We start from the raw sequence: 18,904 nt of genomic DNA, 5'->3' as shown, positions 1-18,904 counted from the left end.
ATTGGGTAGACACGAGTAATTTTTCTCCATTTTTGAAACTATGTTATTGGTCATAATGGCTCTACGTGTGTACCTGAGATATTAGACCAATTTACACTCAGCAGCAGACTTTTATTTTGACAAAACACATCGCAGATATGTATTATGTGTACTTGTAGATACGAACAAAAGTGCCCTAGTTTACAGCATTTTTTTCAGCTTTTGCATTAGTTATTATAATGTTTGTGGCAAATAAGACAATGTTATATATAGATTAAAATGTAATTTTAGTCTTATTTGCTGTAAAATATTCGAGTTATATTTTAAATGTGCACAAACGATAATTGTCCAAATGTGTCCAGAAATGGCTTGCAACCACTGTCGGGATTGTTGATGACGTTATCAACTACAGTACATGTATTTGGTCAGAGAGCGATGCGTTCTGTATCTTAGCTGTATTTGTATTTATTTAAACAACTTGACATAGTCGTCAAAAATATTTGTAATGGCTTTCATATTAAGACCTACTTACACCAAGAATTTAACTTAAAAATATAAAATAAAAATCATTGATAAATCCAGAATGTATTAAGGCCAGACAGAATATTTACTGGGCCAACTGTATCACAACCTTCCATACCTAAAATTTTGTTAGAATAGGACCATCTTTAAATTTAGAACATTTAGAAGATGCATTAGTTTTGCATACACTAACGTAAATATGTATATTAAATTAAACCAGATTGATCGGAGTCTACATATGGAGCAGCACTTCCAAGAAATGTAGCGGCTGATGTCCTTTCTCACTTCAGCTTAAAGAGAAGGCAAACTGTTAATTGTTATGGAAACATATGTACAGTTTATTTTAGTCAAAGAGGAGGTGAATCAATGAGCAGTCTTTCTCTACTAACAACACAATGAAGGAACAAAAAGAGGTAGGCCATGAAAAACAGCAGAATGAAAGAACTCGCCATGGTCTTTCCAGAGAGAACAGGATGAGTCCAGCTTTACATTCTAAACTGAACTCTTTGTCTAGTTATAAATAATTTTACGCAATGTTTGTGAATAGTACAAGAACTATGTAAGCAATGCCAGATGACTTGTGTGCTAGAAATGTAATAGTTTTTCAAAACTGAACTGTTATGAGAAATACAAATTGTACACAAAGGTAAAAAATGGATAATGTGTTTTGTACTAATCCAGAACCAGCATTTCTTTACAGATCCCTCCCAATTCGGATGGCTTCCACCTGTGTGAATCCTTACTGTCAATGCAGACGAACACTAGCCCTTAAAAATGTACTTTTAGCCCAAAACGTATACATTCTTTCATTTTCTCAACTGCAGTGGATTCCGGTTGTCTGATTTAGAAACCACACCATAGTTCACAACTTTAAGATTCTAAGAAAGAAAAAGGAAAGATTGCATTTCTGTAGGACCCTTCAATCACATTTAGGTACAGTCTTGTCATGGTCCCACAAGCATAAAGAAGGGAGGCGAAAACTGCTCATTCATTCATTCATTCATTCATTCATTCATTCATTCATTCATTCATTCATTCATTCACACACCCTCCCACTCATACATTTATTCATTCATTCTTCACAAGCAATTCCGACATCGGACAATGTGTGGTCGGGCTAAACACACAGAACTTAAAACAAAACGAATAAATCTAAGGTGATAAATTATTCTATTTAAAAGGAAAAAATAAAAAGGAACACTTTACAAACAAGATTTACAAATGACCCTTAGATGCAAGCCCAATTTGTCACATTTTATGCTGACCTCCTGTGAGATGCAGCTGAACTCCAAAATGTGTTGGACATCGTCACAGAACCTCCAGAAACTCATTCAACACTTAACAGAGCAGGTATTGAAAGTCACTCTGAATTTCTTAAAGACCTTTTAGTACCTTCAGTCTTTTAACACGGTAAAACAAATAAATGTCTAAACAGTTCTAAATATATTTCTAAACAGTCTTCTGCTCAGCATGTCATGACACGGTTTAGAAGTGTAGGAAAAATCTCTTGGAGAGGCAGGGCTTCTGCAGTGACCTTTGACCTGGAAGGAATGACTGTGGCATCACTGCAGCTGGACTCTGTATGCACAAATGAGGAGTTTAACCTGAAAATTAAGAAATGCACATTACCGGATTAAAAAAAAATCTTAAATGGATGATAAAGAATGCTTGTCCACAAAAGGAAGTAAATACATTTTTAAAGGGGTATATACTTCATACTTCAGCCAAGAAACAAAATTCCCCATGTTTTACTCAACCTCAAGGCATCCTAACTGAATATGACTGTCTCCTTGAACAATAATGCAGTCGGAGTTATAATACCACGCATCTTTTTTCTTCCAAGCGGTAGAATGGGGGGCAAGTTTTTGAAGCTCCAAAAAGTGCATCCATCGATCCTCGACACGGCTCTGTGGTCTTAACAAAGGTCTTCTGAAGCGAATCGATGCGTTTGTTTAAGAGAAATATCCATATTGACAATGCTATCAAAGATAATGTCTAACCTCCGTTATCAGAGTTATCAGTCTAACAAGAACCAGAAACCAGAGGCTTGTTTTTCCGGCAAATGACGCAGGCTTGTCGTAAATTCCGGTGACGAACGCGGCATTTTTCGTTTTGTTCCAATAGGTACATTTTTCCACAAAGGAAACAAATCGTTCATTTTAAGAGACCTGTCTTATTTTCTCATGGATATTTAGTATTGCTCTTTAATAAAGAAAAGTACTTATTATTTGAACACTCGACTAAGTGATGGAATAATTGGTAGAATACTCGATTACTAAAATAACTGATAGTTACAGCCCTAGATGGGGCTGTTGGGGACCTATATCATTTCATTAAGAAGTTTCTATTTGTCTTGTCCCACTTATTACCTTAGCTGTTGGTGACTCTGCCAGACGGATGAACAGTTTGTTGACTCCTTGAACGGGACTGAAAGAGTAGATGAAATGGCTGTCCTGCAGGGGGAGCAAGACACAGAGTGTTAAAGGTTTCTACATGCCCATCAAATTAATAAAAAAGGATTGTAAACAAGTTTTACCAAGAAGATGGGCAGCTGGAACTTGTCATTCAGGACGACTGCATGAACACTACACGGCCCGCAGAGTCTAGCTGTGATCTCATTAAGAAAGTTTGCATGAAAGATAAAAAGCAGAATGCCAGATCCTGAAACACAAAACACGTAAATGTCAAAGTTCTTTACTACATAAACCCTGACACCAAATTGCATTTACATTTACTTATATTTCACCTTCTCCAGGTGTGGGTTGAGGGGGTTTGTAGTTAAACTCCAGTGAGAAGTCTGGTCCCTCGCACAGTCTGTGGCAAGCCAGAGGAAACACGGGTTCCAGCAGGGCCAGCCGAGTTTCAAAATAGGCTCTGATTGTCTCCTCCGCCACTGTCGATAATCTGTTAGATACATTTTTTTTACAAAATCATTCTATGGTCGGTGTCCTATTTAAATTGATGGTGTTAAATATAATGCAACAATGGAGCACTCACGTTTGCATGTGGTCTTTGATGAGATCATAAACTATCACGTTGTTGCTAACTTTGGCATAGTACAAGGCAGTGTTCTTATGTTTAGACATGATGTTGCAGTCTGCCCCATATTCCAGGAGGAGGCGCACTACATCTGCATTTCCCCTCTTACAAGCCTTACAAAGAAAAACAATAGGACTTCAGTATGTTACTGCTACAATAGCATTCAACATCAGTTTCTGTTTTTAAGAGTTCGAGTTCACAGATCAATATAAATCTCTAAATAACAACCTAAATCTTACCTTCATAAGAGCTGTCTCTCCACCAAGTGTTTGGGCATTTACGGAAGCACCTGCCTCCAGGAGAATAGCCACTGTCGTCAAGAAGTTCTGCATCAGAGAGGGTATATTATTAAAGAGGTTGTTGTGGGTTTGTGTACTCACAACAAAGTTCCTTAGAATTAGTGTATTGTTATATTTGTCTTTAGGATTGATGATGTTCAGCACCTTTTCTGCAGCATGCATCAGGGCTGTGGTGCCATTCTTCTGCCGGGCGTTGACCTTCACACCTTTCTTAATGAGCAGCCTGAGGATGTCATCCTGTCCGCCTGCCGCCGCCAGCAGCATTAAGGACATACCGCTAGAATCCTGCAGGGGGCAGCACAAACAAGACATTCACATGACAGCCTCTCCCACACAGCATCAAGGCCAGTACAGACACAAAAATCTTGCTCAAGCAATGATGATTAACTGAGAGGTTCAAAGATAAACTGCACCATGACCTCTGATAGGGCTTTTCTTAGACACTTCAGTACAAACAGAATGCAGGAGATAAGAAAGAGAAATACGAAGCACACCTCCTGATCCAGATTGTAGTCCTCTTTGGAACTAAGTGCACGTTTTACCGATAGGTAATTCCCATTTTTCACTGCTTCTCGCAACTCAGCTGAATGAATGATGATAAAAAAGAGCAAAGGAGAAAGGGAAAATGAAAATAGTCTCCAATAACAGATTGATGATTGTGTAATTAAGGAATTAATGATTTTTCATGTTTTGTATGTGTGTGTATCACTCACTAGGGGTTAAGGATAGTGGAGAGAGATTCTCATCTTCTCCATTCAAGTGTTTCTGAAAGTCCTCCAGTGTCATCCAGTCCAGCTTGAGCTCCACCCCAAGATTAAGAGAAGGCGGTGCCCGGTCTGTCACACAGAGACACAGTTATGACAGTCGGTGATTGGAATAGGACCTGCTAGTTTGATCTTATAATAGTCACAAACTCATCCTTTTTTATGTAGTATAGAAGCCCGAATTGTGTTCAGCAAAAAGAACCAAACTTAATACATTTGAGAGTAACACCAGACACAGTAAAAAAGTGCCAGTTCCCCCAAAAATGAAAAATATTTTTTCATTTACTCAACGTCAAGTTGTCTGTATATATACCAAATCTGTATAGCTTTCTTTGTTCTGCTGAAAACAAATTAAGATATTTTGTAGTAAAAGTAGGAAAGCAAACAGTTCTCGGCACTTTTGAGGAGCATTGTAATTTTTCCTACTATGACAGCCAATGGTGGCCAAGAACTGTTTTTTATTTTTATTTTTGGGCGAACTGTCCCTTTCAGTTATAAATACAAACCAGGAGTTTTGTCTGAGCGTTCCGTGGGCTCTTGAGAGTCCTGATTGTCATCGCAAGCAATGAAGAGCCGCGATTCACTGTCCTCCCTTTTTCTCCTTCTCTTGTCTTTCCATCTGGAGTCTTCTGTGGAGTCAGGAGATGCCATTGGTTCAGCCATGGACTTCCGTTCCAGACGTTCCTGCCGGGCCTCCTCTGCAAGTCTCTGCGCCTCCTCCAACCTTGCTTTCCTCTCCCGCTGGGCTTCCTCTATCCTCTCCTTCTTCTTCCTTTCCTCTTCTTCAATCCGTTCTTTCCTCTTTCTTTCCTCTTCTTCCATCTTTTCTTTCCTCCTCCTTTGCTCCACCTCTCTCTGTTCCCGTAGTAATTCTTCCTTTGACTTGGGGGGCGGCTCGTCTGATTTGTCGCTTTTGTCTGTTTCGAACGTACCCTTCTCATCTGTCTCCATAGGAATGGGACTCTGACCGGATCGAGCTGCTGTGAGGGAAGGACAACATTGTGGTCATTAAGGTAATCTAACAAATGAAAACATTTCAGTGAGGTATAACCAAGAAAATCACCATCTTTTGACTTGTCGGACTTCTCTGATTCTGGTTTGCGTCCAGGAGATTGCTTTGACACTTTTGCTTTCTTGTCGGTTTTCCCCGTGGCCTGTACGGATCAAGTTTCCAAAAGTCAAATTAAATCAAAATGAAAACATTTGCATGTGCCAACAGAAATGGCTTTTATTCAAGCTTTAGACACAAGTACCTTTGGAGCAGCATTCTTGGTCTGTTCTGCTGGTCTCCTTGGTGCACGATCTTTCGCCTCACAGTTCAGCAAGAACTTTTCAAACAGGTTAGTGGAGGCACCTCCCTTCTCCCCGCCTTCCTCTTTTGGCTCCTCCTCTTTGGGCTTGGTGGGGGCCGTTGATGATGTTGAGGAAGAAGAGGAAGACGCAGATGAGAGCTTTTGAGATGGTGGGGCTGCATCCTGACCTTTGCTTTTGACCTTCGATTTGGCTGCCGACGATGTCGCCCCAGTATCGCTGGAGTCAGGCTCCTCCTCGCTGCGAGAAGATTTGCTGATGCTCTTGCTGCTAGTTATGCTCTTGAGCTTGTTTAAGCTGCTCTCTTTGAGAGTGGCCGTCGACAGCTCTGCTTTCTTATGCTTCTTCTCCTGATGGTCCTTGAAACCTTGCATCTTAGAGTCAGACTTCACTTTCTTCAGCTTGGCCTGTTTGGAATCGCCCCCGTTCTCACTTCGAGCGGGTTTGTCCACGGCCTTGGCTGTCGTGATTTTGGAGGAATCATTAGGGGCTTCCGTGTTCGTCGTATCATCCGTGTGGGACTCGGAGGGTGCGTCACTCTTATCACCCTCATCGTCCGAGGAGTCGATCTCCTTTTTTGACTTCACTTTCTTTTTCTTGCGCTCCTCTACAGTGTCTTTCTTTGTCTTACCTCCATCTTTCACCTTGCCGTCTTTCTTTTGTTTCTTAATGGTAACTGGGCCATCATCTTCATCGGATTCAATGAGCCTCTTCTTCTGCTCTTTTTTAGGAGGTGCGGGTGAGGAATGTCTGCTCTCTTCCTCTTCATCAGATTCGGGAGCTGGCAGAGGTCTGTCATCTCTCCATTTGTCCTTCTTCTTTTTCTTTTTTTCCTTCGCTGGCATCTCATCCTCAGATTCATCAAATTTCTTATTTTTCTTTTTCTTCTTTGGAGATGATTCTTTGGGTTTGTCTTTATCGCTCTCACTCTCGGAGTCAGCGTCAAACAAATCACTCTTCATGGGCAGCTTCTAGTTGTAATAAAGAAGCACTATTTACAAACAATTAATCAAGTAACCCAAATATTTTAATGTCCATACTAAAAAAAATATTAAATTACCAATACATTAAAATTTATGTTTGGACATTAAATAAATTGGAGCCCAGTTTCACAGACAAGGGCATAAGGCTAGTCCTAGACTAAAATGTCTTAACTGAAAATAACTTTCCCTGACATACTGCAGAGAGAGAGAGAGAGAGAGAGAGAGAGAGAAAGCGGGAGAAAGAGAGAGAGCGGGAGAAAGAGAGAGAGCGGGAGAAAGAGAGAGAGCGGGAGAAAGAGAGAGAGCGGGAGAAAGAGAGAGAGCGCGCGAGAGAGAGAGACACACCAGCAAGTCTACCTCTGAATGGCTGAAGAAAACTAAATGAAGACTTTGGAGTGGCCTAGTCAAAGTCCTGAATGCATCCCAATTCTAAAGATTTTTTTAAAAGTGACTTAAATACCCTAATTTAACTAAGGCCTAGTCTGTGGAACCTGGCCTACATAAAATAATAAATATACCAAATAATACAATAAACTAGAACAGAAATAAATGGAACATACAGAAGAGAAAATCTACATGAAAACTAAGTTGAATTGAAAACAAATAATGTAAAAAATATACAAAAAGAACAAGCGTGGTACTCAAAACAAATCCTAAGAGCCTCACCATGCCAGTGTCTTTCTTTGCCTTTATCTCAGCCAAGTTCTTCTTGTAGGCCAGCAGCACCTCCCTGCAGTCGTCCAGGTGCGCCTCGGGCTCCCAGGTGTCATCGTCCGACGAATAGTTCTTCCATCGCACCCGATACTGCACCTCTCCCTAAAAACAACTCAAAGGTGAATAGTCATGGCCTGCAAAGGTGAATAGTCATGGCCTGCAACGGGTCTATCTCCATATCTCCAGAAGCAGTGAAGGTAATGTTTGTCAAAACAGACAGATTTAAACAATCCTCAAGGCTATGATTCTTGCCAGATGTTTATAATAATCAGCAGGTTGATCAGATAACCACCAGGACTTCTTTATTTGTTTGGAACAGTTCTCTGTTACTATAAAAACAAGCTCACACATTTAGGAGAACATCCACATAACAAACTACACTTTGTCTTATGAAATCAATCACGTAGCCTGTGGTGTGGGATGTCTGCATCACATGATCACCAGTACTGTGCATGTGACATGAGAAGGTGATGTTTATAGCAGGCATTTAGGCAGTAATTAATGCTTAGCAGACACATCCCAAGCGCCACAGGTTCGTTTCAAAGGGGAAGTTCATTATCCAGTGTTGCTAAGTAACAAACACAACTGATTCTCTGTGCCTCTTATTTCCTGCGATTCTGGAGGATTAATAATAGCAGGAGACCAAAGCCAAATAATACATGTTAATCTGAATCGACAGAGTTGATGGACTCTCTTTCCTGAACCTGTGTCAACTCTCTCCTCTCCTTATAACATTCCATCTACTGCTTTCACAACACTGGCAAGCAAAACTGAAAAACACGTTTGTGGTTGTTGTATGTAAACCCCCATCTGTCTGTATGAGACAATCATACAGAGTGCCAGAGATGTGATTGTAGTGCTAGTGTTCTGTAAAACTGCCTTTTGCGCAGTAACAAACAGCAGTGTGAAACGGTTAACTACTGTATTTATGTAAACAAGTGTTAAAGACATGACTGTCTTGTGTCTGCCAAAGCCAAGGAGGCTGTCAGTTGATCTCCAAATGGTTGCTGCTGGCTCACAGCCATCATGGGACTGTCTCATGTCGTATTTAGTATGAATGGAGATAACAATGCTCGGATAACGCTATGACCGATGCGGAGGGAGATGCAAACACAAATTTGTTTATCTTTCTAGTGGTGTCAGAAATCAACCTGGGGCAAATCTCTCTGCTTTTATTCTATGAAACATTTGATATGTTTCATAAAATTTGACTAAATCTAGTTATTGGTTAAACACCTCGGAAGGCACTGAAACATTCTGTAACTGACAAATATTTATATAGTTGACAAATATATACATGTGTCCTATAGTGTGACAGCAAAAATAAATAATTAATATTTATTTATATATATACAGTGGTGTGAAAAAGTGTTGGCCCCCTTCCTGATTTCGTATTTTTTTGCATGTTTCTCACACTTTAATGTTTCAGATCATCAAACAAATTTAAATATTAGTCAAAGATAACACAACAGGGCAAGGAAAATCATCATTGACTCCACACACCCAGCACACAAACTCTTTGATCTGTTGCCCTCTGGCCGGCGCTTTAGAGCACCAAACACCAAGACTTCCAGACACAGAAGCAGCTTCTTCCCTAAACAGATAACTGCTCCTTAAGAGCAATATTCCACTTCCACTACTCCTATAGTGTGCACTATAGTGCCTTATTATATCTACATTTTATTTATACATGTATATAACACTACCTCTACTTACTACATTATCCATTTGCACAAGAGTACATACAATCTGTTAATATGTATATTCTACTATATACTACCCTGTACAATGTCTCTTATATGTTATTATCCCCCATTTTCTGTAAAATAGTCTTTATTTTATATATGCATATTTAGAATCTTTTAGACTGTAAATCTTATTATATTGTATTGTCATTGTGTTGAATGTCTGTACTAGAAGCTTCCAACACCAAAGAAAATTCCTTGTGTGTGCAAGCACACTTGGCAATAAAGCTCTTCTGATTCTGATTCACAAGTAAACACAACATGCAGTTTTTAAATGAAGGTTTTTATTATTAAGGGAAAACAAAATCCAAAACTACGTATGAAAAAGTGTTTGCCCCCTAAACCTAATAACTGGTTGGGCCACCGTTAGCAGCAACAACTGCAATCAAGCGTTTGCGATAACTTGCAATGAGTCCGTTACAGCGCTGTGGAGGAATTTTGGTCCACTCATCTTTGCAGATTTGTTGTAATTCAGCCACATTGGAGGGTTTCCGAGCATGAACCGCCTTTTTAAGGTCATGCCACAGCATCTCAATAGGATTCAGGTCAGGACTTTGACTAGGCCACTCCAAAGTCTTCATTTTGTTTTTCTTCAGCCATTCAGAGGTGGACTTGCTGGTGTGTTTTGGATCATTGTCCTGCTGCAGAACCCAAGTTCGCTTCAAATTGAGGTCACAAACAGATGGCCGGACATTCTCCTGCAGGATTTTTTGGTAGACAGCAGAATTCATGGTTCCATTTATCACAGCAAGTCTTCCAGGTCCTGCAAAACAGCCCCAGACCATCATACTACCACCACCATATTTTACTGTTGGTATGATGTTCTTTTTCGAAATGCGGTGTTACTTTTACACCAGACGTAATGAGACACACACCTTCCAAAAAGTTCAACTTTTGTCTCGTCAATCCACAGATTATTTTCCCAAAAGTCTTGGGGATCATCAAGATGTAATCTGGCAAAACTGAGAAGAGCCTTTATGTTCTCTTTGCTCAGCAGCAGTTTTCGTCTTGGAACTCTGCCATGCAGACCATTTTGCCCAGTCTCTTTTTTATGCAGGAGTCATGAACACTGACTTTAACTGAGGCAAGTGAGGCCTGCAGTTCTTTGGATGTTGTTGTGAGGTCTTTTGTGACCTCTTGGATGAGTCGTCGGTCATTTTTGGGGTCGGTAAAACTTGGGGTAATTTTTGTCAGCTGGCCACTCCTGGGAAGGTTCTCCGCTGTTCCATGCTTTCGCCATTTGTGGATAATGGCTCTCACTGTGGTTCGCTGAAGTCCTAAAGCTTTAGAAATGGCTTTATAACCTTTTCCAGACTGATAGATCTCATTTACTTTCTTTCTCATTTGTTTCTGAATTTCTTTGGATCTCGGCATGATGTCTAGCTTTTGAGGATCTTTTGGTCTACTTCACTTTGTCAGGCAGGTCCTATTTAAGTGATTTCTTGATTGCGAACAGGTGTGGCAGTACTCAGGCCTGGGTGTGGCTAGAGAAATTGAACTCAAGTGTGATAAACCAGAGTTAAGTTATTTTTTAACAGGGGGCAAACACTATTTCACACAGGTCCATGTAGTTTTGGATTTTGTTTTCCCTTAATAATAAAAACCTTCATTTAAAAACTGCATGTTGTGTTTACTTGTGTTATCTTTGACTAATATTTAAATTTGTTTGATGATATGAAACATTAAAGTGTGACAAACATGCAAAAAAATACAAAATCGGGAAGGGGGCTAACACTTTTTCACGCCACTATATATTTATAGCATAAGAGAGATGATCTTCATTTTTTTTTGCTGTCACACCATAGGACACATTTACGGTTTATTTGTATACCCACTTGCTGATTCAGATGTGAGTGTTGTTAAATGTCTAACTAAAATGTTTTTAAATGTGTAACTTATGTGTTTTTTCGATGAAAATGCTTAACATGAAGAACACAACCCTTCACACTTACTAGTAACATGAACACAGTAATGGTAGACAGAGAGCTCTATCTAACATGGATTAGGGATGTTAATGATTAATCGATGATCGTCTATTTGTCGATAACAGTTTACTCGAAATAACTTAAGGATGATCGAGTTCAAGGTCATGCATGTGTGTGCGACTCATTCACAAAACACCTACAGCAGAATCATGGAAAACCACAATGGCTGTCCACTTATTACATTACTTGGCTAACGACACACCTTTGTTTTACATTTTTATAGAAATAAAAGATTAAAAAGTTAATTTGGACAATGGACGCAAGAGTTCGTGAGGCGCGATGATTGACAGGTCAACTTGGTGGAGAGCTTTTGTTAATTCAAGTTTTATTTCTTCATTTAATTAAGTAGTGTTGTCCATAACTTGTTTGGAGCGGTCGTTCGTTCGTTAGAAATATGTTAGGCTAACTAATGCTGATTTCAACAACTTGAAACATTAAAATGTCAATTTCACTGCAACTACAAGTTTGGCCTTAACATATGACTGGTACCCTTTTCCATACCTAAAGCCTGTATTTTCCTCCTAAGAACTTCAAATAGGGTCATAACCTGTAAATAAATTAGCACAGATTATTTTTGTTTGTTTGTTTTAAAACGTGCTGTAATTCCTTAGTTAGACTACCTTAGTTGATTTTATTTATTGATGCAAATGCAATACAAAGCTAAACAAGACAGACACTGACCATAAAACGACAACGAAAACAATATTTATATGCGGTGGTGATCAGCAGGATTAGTAATTCTACCTCACATGACGATCAAGTATAAAAAGGACAACAGGCACAATGGCTCAGTCTTTGTTTTTAGGATCAATTAACAGTTGGCATGGAGGTATCAAGCCTGTTTACTTCATTTATAATCAACATTATAAACAATAAAGCCAGATATTCTTGTCAGATCTAGGTTTTGTTTCCGGGAGTTAGAGAAGCGCGTTTTCTCCGCTGTCGGCTTGTTAACCGTCGGCTTGTTGAAAAGAGTTTCACCAGAGTAAAATAGACCATATAGGCTATATGCTTGTTTTTCTTATCAAGAACATGTAAAACAAAATAAACAAGATAACCATATATCACAGACTGTCAATAAATGTTACGTTTTGTTCGTTTTGTTTTGTGAGTTTGGTTTTTGTATGATTTCGCGCAGGTTTAAATGCAGTTTTTTAATGTATTTTTCTGTTTTTTTTTCAACGTTGCTAATCTTTTCAATGTTATATCAACAGGATATAATATTAGTGTGTTATGAATATTTAATTATAATTATAAGCTTGATGTGAAATTGTGACTACATAAAAACGTAACAAATTATGTCTTTTTAAACTTAATTTAAATAGACGAATATTCGTTTTTTATGAGCTCAAATATGAAATTATTGAAAAATGCCCATCCCTAATGTCCATGCACATTCAGAAACAAATCAACCTATTTTCTCATGCAGACGCATGCAATGATATGAATATGCTTATATGCAATTGCCAGAGTGCACATCTGAGGCAGCGACACGCTGTATATTGGTCCATATGTTAATTACTAAATACATCATTTTATATATGATTATATTACCAATCACACCGATTCATTTTAACAATGCTACTAAACCTTTTTATTCAGGTGAGGAAGCTGGCATTATGCATAGCATTTGCGCGCCCTCATGCCTTTATGCCACTGCAGAGGCATATTGCAGTATTAATATTAAAGAGTAATCGATTAATTGATCGTTAATTTAAATGAAGATCGATTATGGGAATTTGTCTAAATTGACATCCCTAACTTGGATAATATAGTTTTACATGTATTATTCATGTCAACAATGGGTAAGTAACTTCCCAATGTTTGGATGATTACTCGAAAAATAAAAGGTTTATGAAACGCTATTTTCATCATTGTGATTCATCTTGTTCTTTCTGGACCACCTGCTTGTCACGTGATTGTCACTATTTGCATGCACCTTCCCCATGCAATATAAACACTGTAGGATATTTGTACTACAAATAACATAAGAAAAGGTAGTAAACTTAATTTATATGCATTTATGGTGAAATTACTGCATTTGCATTTCTGTGACAATTCCTGTTCATTTTGAGCATGATACATGTGCTATCACTTTAAAACACTCCATGCTGTACAGCAAAAATAGACTCGATGCGTAAATGATCGCTGCACTGACGCAACGCACCGCATCTGCAACGGACGGACCACACCGCACACACGTGCTGTGTGAATGATCTAATCCGTTAACACACGCACGAAGTATGTGTGACCTGGCCGTGAGAGATTTTTCTATTCTGTGTATTCCGCAGAATGTAAATAAGTAGGCGTGGTTAACTCGGCGCTCTGCAAGTTGGAAACAAAAACATTTCATCGCACATCATGGCCACTCTGCAGAGGTAAGGGATGTTTTTACACTTATCCTTACAGAAAACCCCCGGTGGTGCACAGCATGTTGTATTTCTAGCTCTACTTTTTACATCTTCTATTTAAAGTATTGCAATAGTATTGTCACGATACTGGAATTTCTAACTTCGATTCAATACCTAAAAAAATATCGATATTCAATACCATTTTCGATACCACGGGGAATAAACTGCCATAGCAATAATGCCCTAATAAGCAATAGCAATATAGGCCTTTTTAATTTTTATTTGAAGTTAAATTGAACAAGACTAGACAATGAGGTATATATTTTTACATTATTTATTAATTGTTAATCTAATGTTAATTTTACGAATACAAAATCAAAGTTGTATTTGTCAGTATTAATGGACCAGACCCTGTTGAAAAAACCAGCCTATGCTGGTTTGGTATGTTTTGATGCTGGTTTGTGCTGGGTTAAACTGTTCATGTGCTGGTTTAAGATGGTCATATGCTGATTTAAGATGGTTCTTAGCTGGTTTAAGATCAAACCAGCATCGATCAAAACATACCTTACCCAGCATATACTGGATTTTTCAACAGGGGAGCTTACATAAATAGTTGTATTTTTTTGCTAACATTTAAAAGAGATTAATAAATACTTGAACAAATGTATTGCTCATTCATTGTTCATTAATGTTAGTTAATAGCCTACATTTTTATTTGGCTAAATTGGCTTTTATTCACATAGGCCCATACTGTAATCATTGATCAGCGCACATATAGACAGAAACGCAAACTTAAACGCAAGAACTGTTGCAGAGACTCCGCACTGGACATCTTTCTAACATTAACAACTTTTAACCGGAGCGAATGAGACGAGTGGATGAAATCATTGAACAGCGCACATACATAGAGCGCTATGGTAAACACTGAAGTGCAAACGTGTATCACACGCGAGAAATGTTGCGGAGACTTTACCCGCACCAGCATTACTTCAAACATCAACTTAACTGGAGCGAACGAGATGAGTGGATGAAATCATTGAACAGTGCACATACATTGAGCGCTATGGTAAACACTGAAGTGCAAATGTGTATCACACGCGAGAAATGTTGCGGAGACTTTACCCAGACCAGCATTACTTCAAACATCAAATTAACCGGAGCGAACGAGACGAGTGGATGAAATCATTGATGAGCGCACATAAAGACAGAAACGCGTGCATTAAACATGAGAACTGTTGCGGAGACTCTGTACTAACATAAACAACATATAACCAGGGCGAATGAAACGAGTGGATAAAATTATTGATCAGCGCACATACATGGATCGCTATGGTAAACACGGGAAGCGTAACGAGCGTGCACCACACCAGATGTATTACTGAGACTGGCCATCTTTTCTAACATAAACACGATTTAACTGCCACAAACGAGTCAAGTATGTGAGAGGAGGCGGGGCTCTGTTGTTATGCGTTCACGTGCAGTGTGTGTTAACTCGCTGTCGGAAAAAAGAAAGAGAGTGGGAATGCGCAGCTGATATCGATATGTGGGACATGGAACCGTTTCAGATTCTTCAGTATCGATACTTATCGAAATATCGATATTTTTGACAACACTATATTGCAATATATCGCAAATGTCTATCGTATCGAAATACATAGCAATATATTGTATCGTGACCCATCTATCGTGATATGTATCGTATCGGGAGGCACTTGCCAATACACATCCCTACTCTCAACCCACTTCCTTCAAAAGTACTTCCTTTTCCTTTAACAGACCTTTTGTTTCTACACCAGTCGTTGGACTACCTATGACAGAGGATTCACAGACAAACACACTCACGCTAGATGAGGCAATGCTGAATGCAGCCTCACCAAAATAAACTGAAGCAACCCGGCACTGATCGTGATCTGTCAACCTCATATAGTAACACAGCTGGAGCAATGCAGAAAAACAGCCCAGCTTTCTAAGTAGGACAACGACTCCCAGACTTCATTTAGTCAGCATTTCACATCTGCTGGGGCAACCCGGTATCCCAAGACATGAAGGTGATGTCAGTTGGCTGTAATCTGATATAGCCCCCACACACCCTCTGTCTGTTAGAGCCCAAGAGAGGACTTTAAATGACGCTTCTAGAGAGAAAGAGGTAAACACAGGCTAGGAACCCAACTTTCCCCTTCAAAACACACAGCTTTTGTACAAAGACCTGCCTAAAATGGCTACCCAGCCTACAAAAACGATGTTCATGAACTGTTACAATACTTTAAGTAATTTAAATGACCATTTGATTGCCGTTTTCGTATAAAAACAAACGACTTGTCAATCTATATCCCGAAATGCTGAATCATTGCTATGTATTTTGTCAATACGATCACACATGAAGGATTAGCATGACAATATTTATTCCCACTATGGGTGGATGTTGACAAGTCGGCGATCCGGTCACCATGACAATGCTGAACCAATCATTGGTTAAAGCTCAACGTGCAAGTGCAAAAAGGTGCTCTCCGCAGTTAATTTCAACTCTATCTTTGAAAGAAGCAGCACATTAAAACCTTAACAACACAATTTTCAGTTTCAATTAATTATCAAATGACTGGGTTGTTACTGTAAGGGAAATGCAAAGACAGAAAGAGAACAAATTTGTTCCAAGCTGTTCTCTTAATATTGGATAATATTGGGGCTGGGAGGGAATTATCCTTTTATAAAGTTATAAATTATAAAGTAAAGATGTGGTTTCTATGTAAATTTGTATGTAAGCACCATTTTTATATTTATGCTAATAAAAAAATAAACATTTTTATTAACAAAGTTTGCTTCAACTTTACTTTAAATACTTAAATAGATTTAATATAAAAAGTACTTTTGATACTTAAGTACAATACTTTGTAAAGTTACTAAATTACTTTAAGGGGCGGTTTCCCGGACTGGGATTATTTTAAACCAGGACTAGGCCTTGGTAAAATTAGGATATTTAAGTTGTTTTTAAAAACATACTTTACAAAAAAACATCACTGGAGGGCATCTTCAGACGAAACAATTGCACTGATTATGAAAATACACCTCTAACATTTAAATTAAGTCTGGGACTAGTCTTAAACCTGGTCCAGGAAATCGCCCCTAAAATCAAATCAAGTCATATTCTAAAAGGTTTCTTTCACTTATACCAAAGTAATTTTCTGGCAAGATATTTGTACTTTTACTCAAGTATTGCTTTTAAGTACTTTACACATCACTGATTTACAGCAGTTAACGTGGATATATAGTCACTTTACTTGTTTGTCACAATGCATTAGGGCTGGGCGATGTGAAGATGTTATCGTATATCGCCGATGTCTCGTAAATATCGCGATGTCGATTACAACAGACAGACACCAGACGATAATTGATAATAATGGAAAATACGCGTTATAACATTATCATGCGATGTAGGCTTTCGCGTGAACGTTAATGTTCATATGCCCTGGCAGTCAGTAACAGTGACAGAATTTTGGAAACGCCGTTTTGTTCGGTCAGTTGAAAGTGCTGCGGTTTTCTGCCGGTCGCTGCACAGATAGAGCAAGAGAAAGACGAGCTGCGTCGGCAAAGCAAAACCTCACGCTCGCAGGGCTGTACCGGTGTTCGAATTGTCCTACCCTGTCAGATTTTCCTACCGCAGGGCAAAATTGAATATAATCTAAACCACATCGACAAATAAACAGGTAGGATGATTTTACAATGCAAAATACCCCGTCAGATAGATAGTCCTACTATCTTAAAATAAACACATAAAATAAATTTACATCGTAAATACCCTGTCAGATTATCCTACCAGCATAAAAGAAACATGTAGGATTAATTTACAGCGCAACACCCAATCAAATTGTACTATAGGTATTAAATAATATGTAGAATGATTTGAATGACGAAAATACACCATCATATTCCACTAGCAGTATAAAATAAACAGGTAGAATGATTTTATAGAGCAAAAAAATTACGTAACATTGCTGTGCGCATGCATGGTAGGATAATCTGACGGGCAGGATGACATTTCAGGAGGACACCTGCAACATTTTTCTACTGCATAAAAGCTTTATGGTTTATCTACGCGCTTCACCTGATGAAAGAAGTCACTGCAACACTAGTTTGTGCGCGTGGCGCGCCTGCCTGTGTGTGTGTGTGTGTGTGTGTGTGTGTGTGTGTGTGTGTGTGCACGCGTGCGTGTTTGTTTGGCACTAGGCGGGTCCGGAACGAATTCCCTCGGTGTTTTTATGTTTAAAACGGAACAAGTCGTGAAATTTCATAAGAAAGCATTTCTCCTGTTTTTGTCCCGTTCGTTTAGCAGGTAACGTTAAAGGGGTAAGGTGCCTTGCTCAAGGGCACCTCAGTTGTTACCCGCCGGCCCTGGGAATCGAACCGGCAACCTTCAGGTCACGAGTCCGACTCTCTAACCATTAGGCCACAACTGCCCCTAAATAAACAGGTAGAATGATTTTATAGAGCAAAAAAATTACGTAACATTGCTGTGCGCATGCATGGTAGGATAATCTGACGGGTAGGATGACATTTCAGTAGGACACCTGCAACATTTTTCTACTGCATGAAAGCTTTATGGTTTATCTACGCGCTTCACCTGATGAAAGAAGTCACTGCAACACTGGTTTGTGCGCGTGGCGCGCCTGCCTGTGTGTGTGTGTGTGTGTGTGTGTGCACGCGTGCGTGTTTGTTTGGCACTAGGCGGGTCCGGAACGAATTCCCTCCCAGTCTCGGTGTTTTTATGTTTAAAACGGAACAAGTCGTGAAATTTCATAAGAAAGCATTTCTCCTGTTTTTGTCCCGTTCGTTTAGCAGGTAACGTTATATTCAATATTTACACAGGATTGTGATGCTAGATGCTACGTTGCTAACAAGATGGCATCCAAAGCGCGAGCCACACGCACACTCACCTCCTCCACCCTCGTGTCAATAATCTTCTCCACTTCATAAACATCTTCTTCGTCCTGATCGCTGTCTCCAGCTTCTGCTCTCTCGGCTCCGGAGGCCATTTTTACTTTAACGAGAGAAAATCTTCACGCTACGCACTGATACAGTATGTGTGAGCTAGCAACATGAAGGCCATACGGTAACCGAACTCTGCAGGAGCGCGCGCGCACACACACCACACAGCTCTGTGGTTGATAGTAGTACTACAACAGCAGCAGCAGCAGTGGGATGACCCTGTGTGTCTGTG

At 39.3% G+C, this 18,904-nt stretch overlaps 1 protein-coding gene across 3 annotated transcripts; it reads right to left on the bottom strand.

Moving 5' to 3' along the window:
- Window positions 1-815: 815 nt before the first annotated feature.
- Window positions 816-18,858, bottom strand: mphosph8 (M-phase phosphoprotein 8). 3 transcript variants are annotated; one of them, XM_057336165.1, is made up of 14 exons: window positions 18,621-18,858; window positions 7,564-7,713; window positions 5,857-6,885; window positions 5,667-5,757; window positions 5,110-5,580; window positions 4,553-4,675; window positions 4,334-4,422; window positions 3,984-4,124; window positions 3,780-3,866; window positions 3,499-3,653; window positions 3,248-3,405; window positions 3,038-3,162; window positions 2,871-2,954; window positions 816-2,105 (listed from the first exon to the last, which is right to left on the bottom strand). In XM_057336165.1, the coding sequence occupies exons 1-14, from the start codon at window positions 18,717-18,719 to the stop codon at window positions 2,064-2,066; spliced, it is 2,844 nt and encodes a 947-aa protein (XP_057192148.1). In that variant the 5' UTR covers window positions 18,720-18,858; the 3' UTR covers window positions 816-2,063. The 3 variants fall into 3 exon arrangements, with proteins under 3 accessions (XP_057192148.1, XP_057192146.1, XP_057192145.1); XM_057336163.1 differs by having other exon boundaries at window positions 5,110-5,583; window positions 5,857-6,882; XM_057336162.1 differs by having other exon boundaries at window positions 5,110-5,583; window positions 18,621-18,857.
- Between the last annotated feature and the right edge of the window lie 46 nt (window positions 18,859-18,904).

The sequence above is a fragment of the Triplophysa rosa genome, linkage group LG6 (genome assembly GCF_024868665.1).
Source record: "Triplophysa rosa linkage group LG6, Trosa_1v2, whole genome shotgun sequence".
In the NCBI taxonomy this organism is placed as follows: domain Eukaryota; kingdom Metazoa; phylum Chordata; class Actinopteri; order Cypriniformes; family Nemacheilidae; genus Triplophysa; species Triplophysa rosa.
This window is presented reverse-complemented; position numbering and strand designations above follow the sequence as displayed.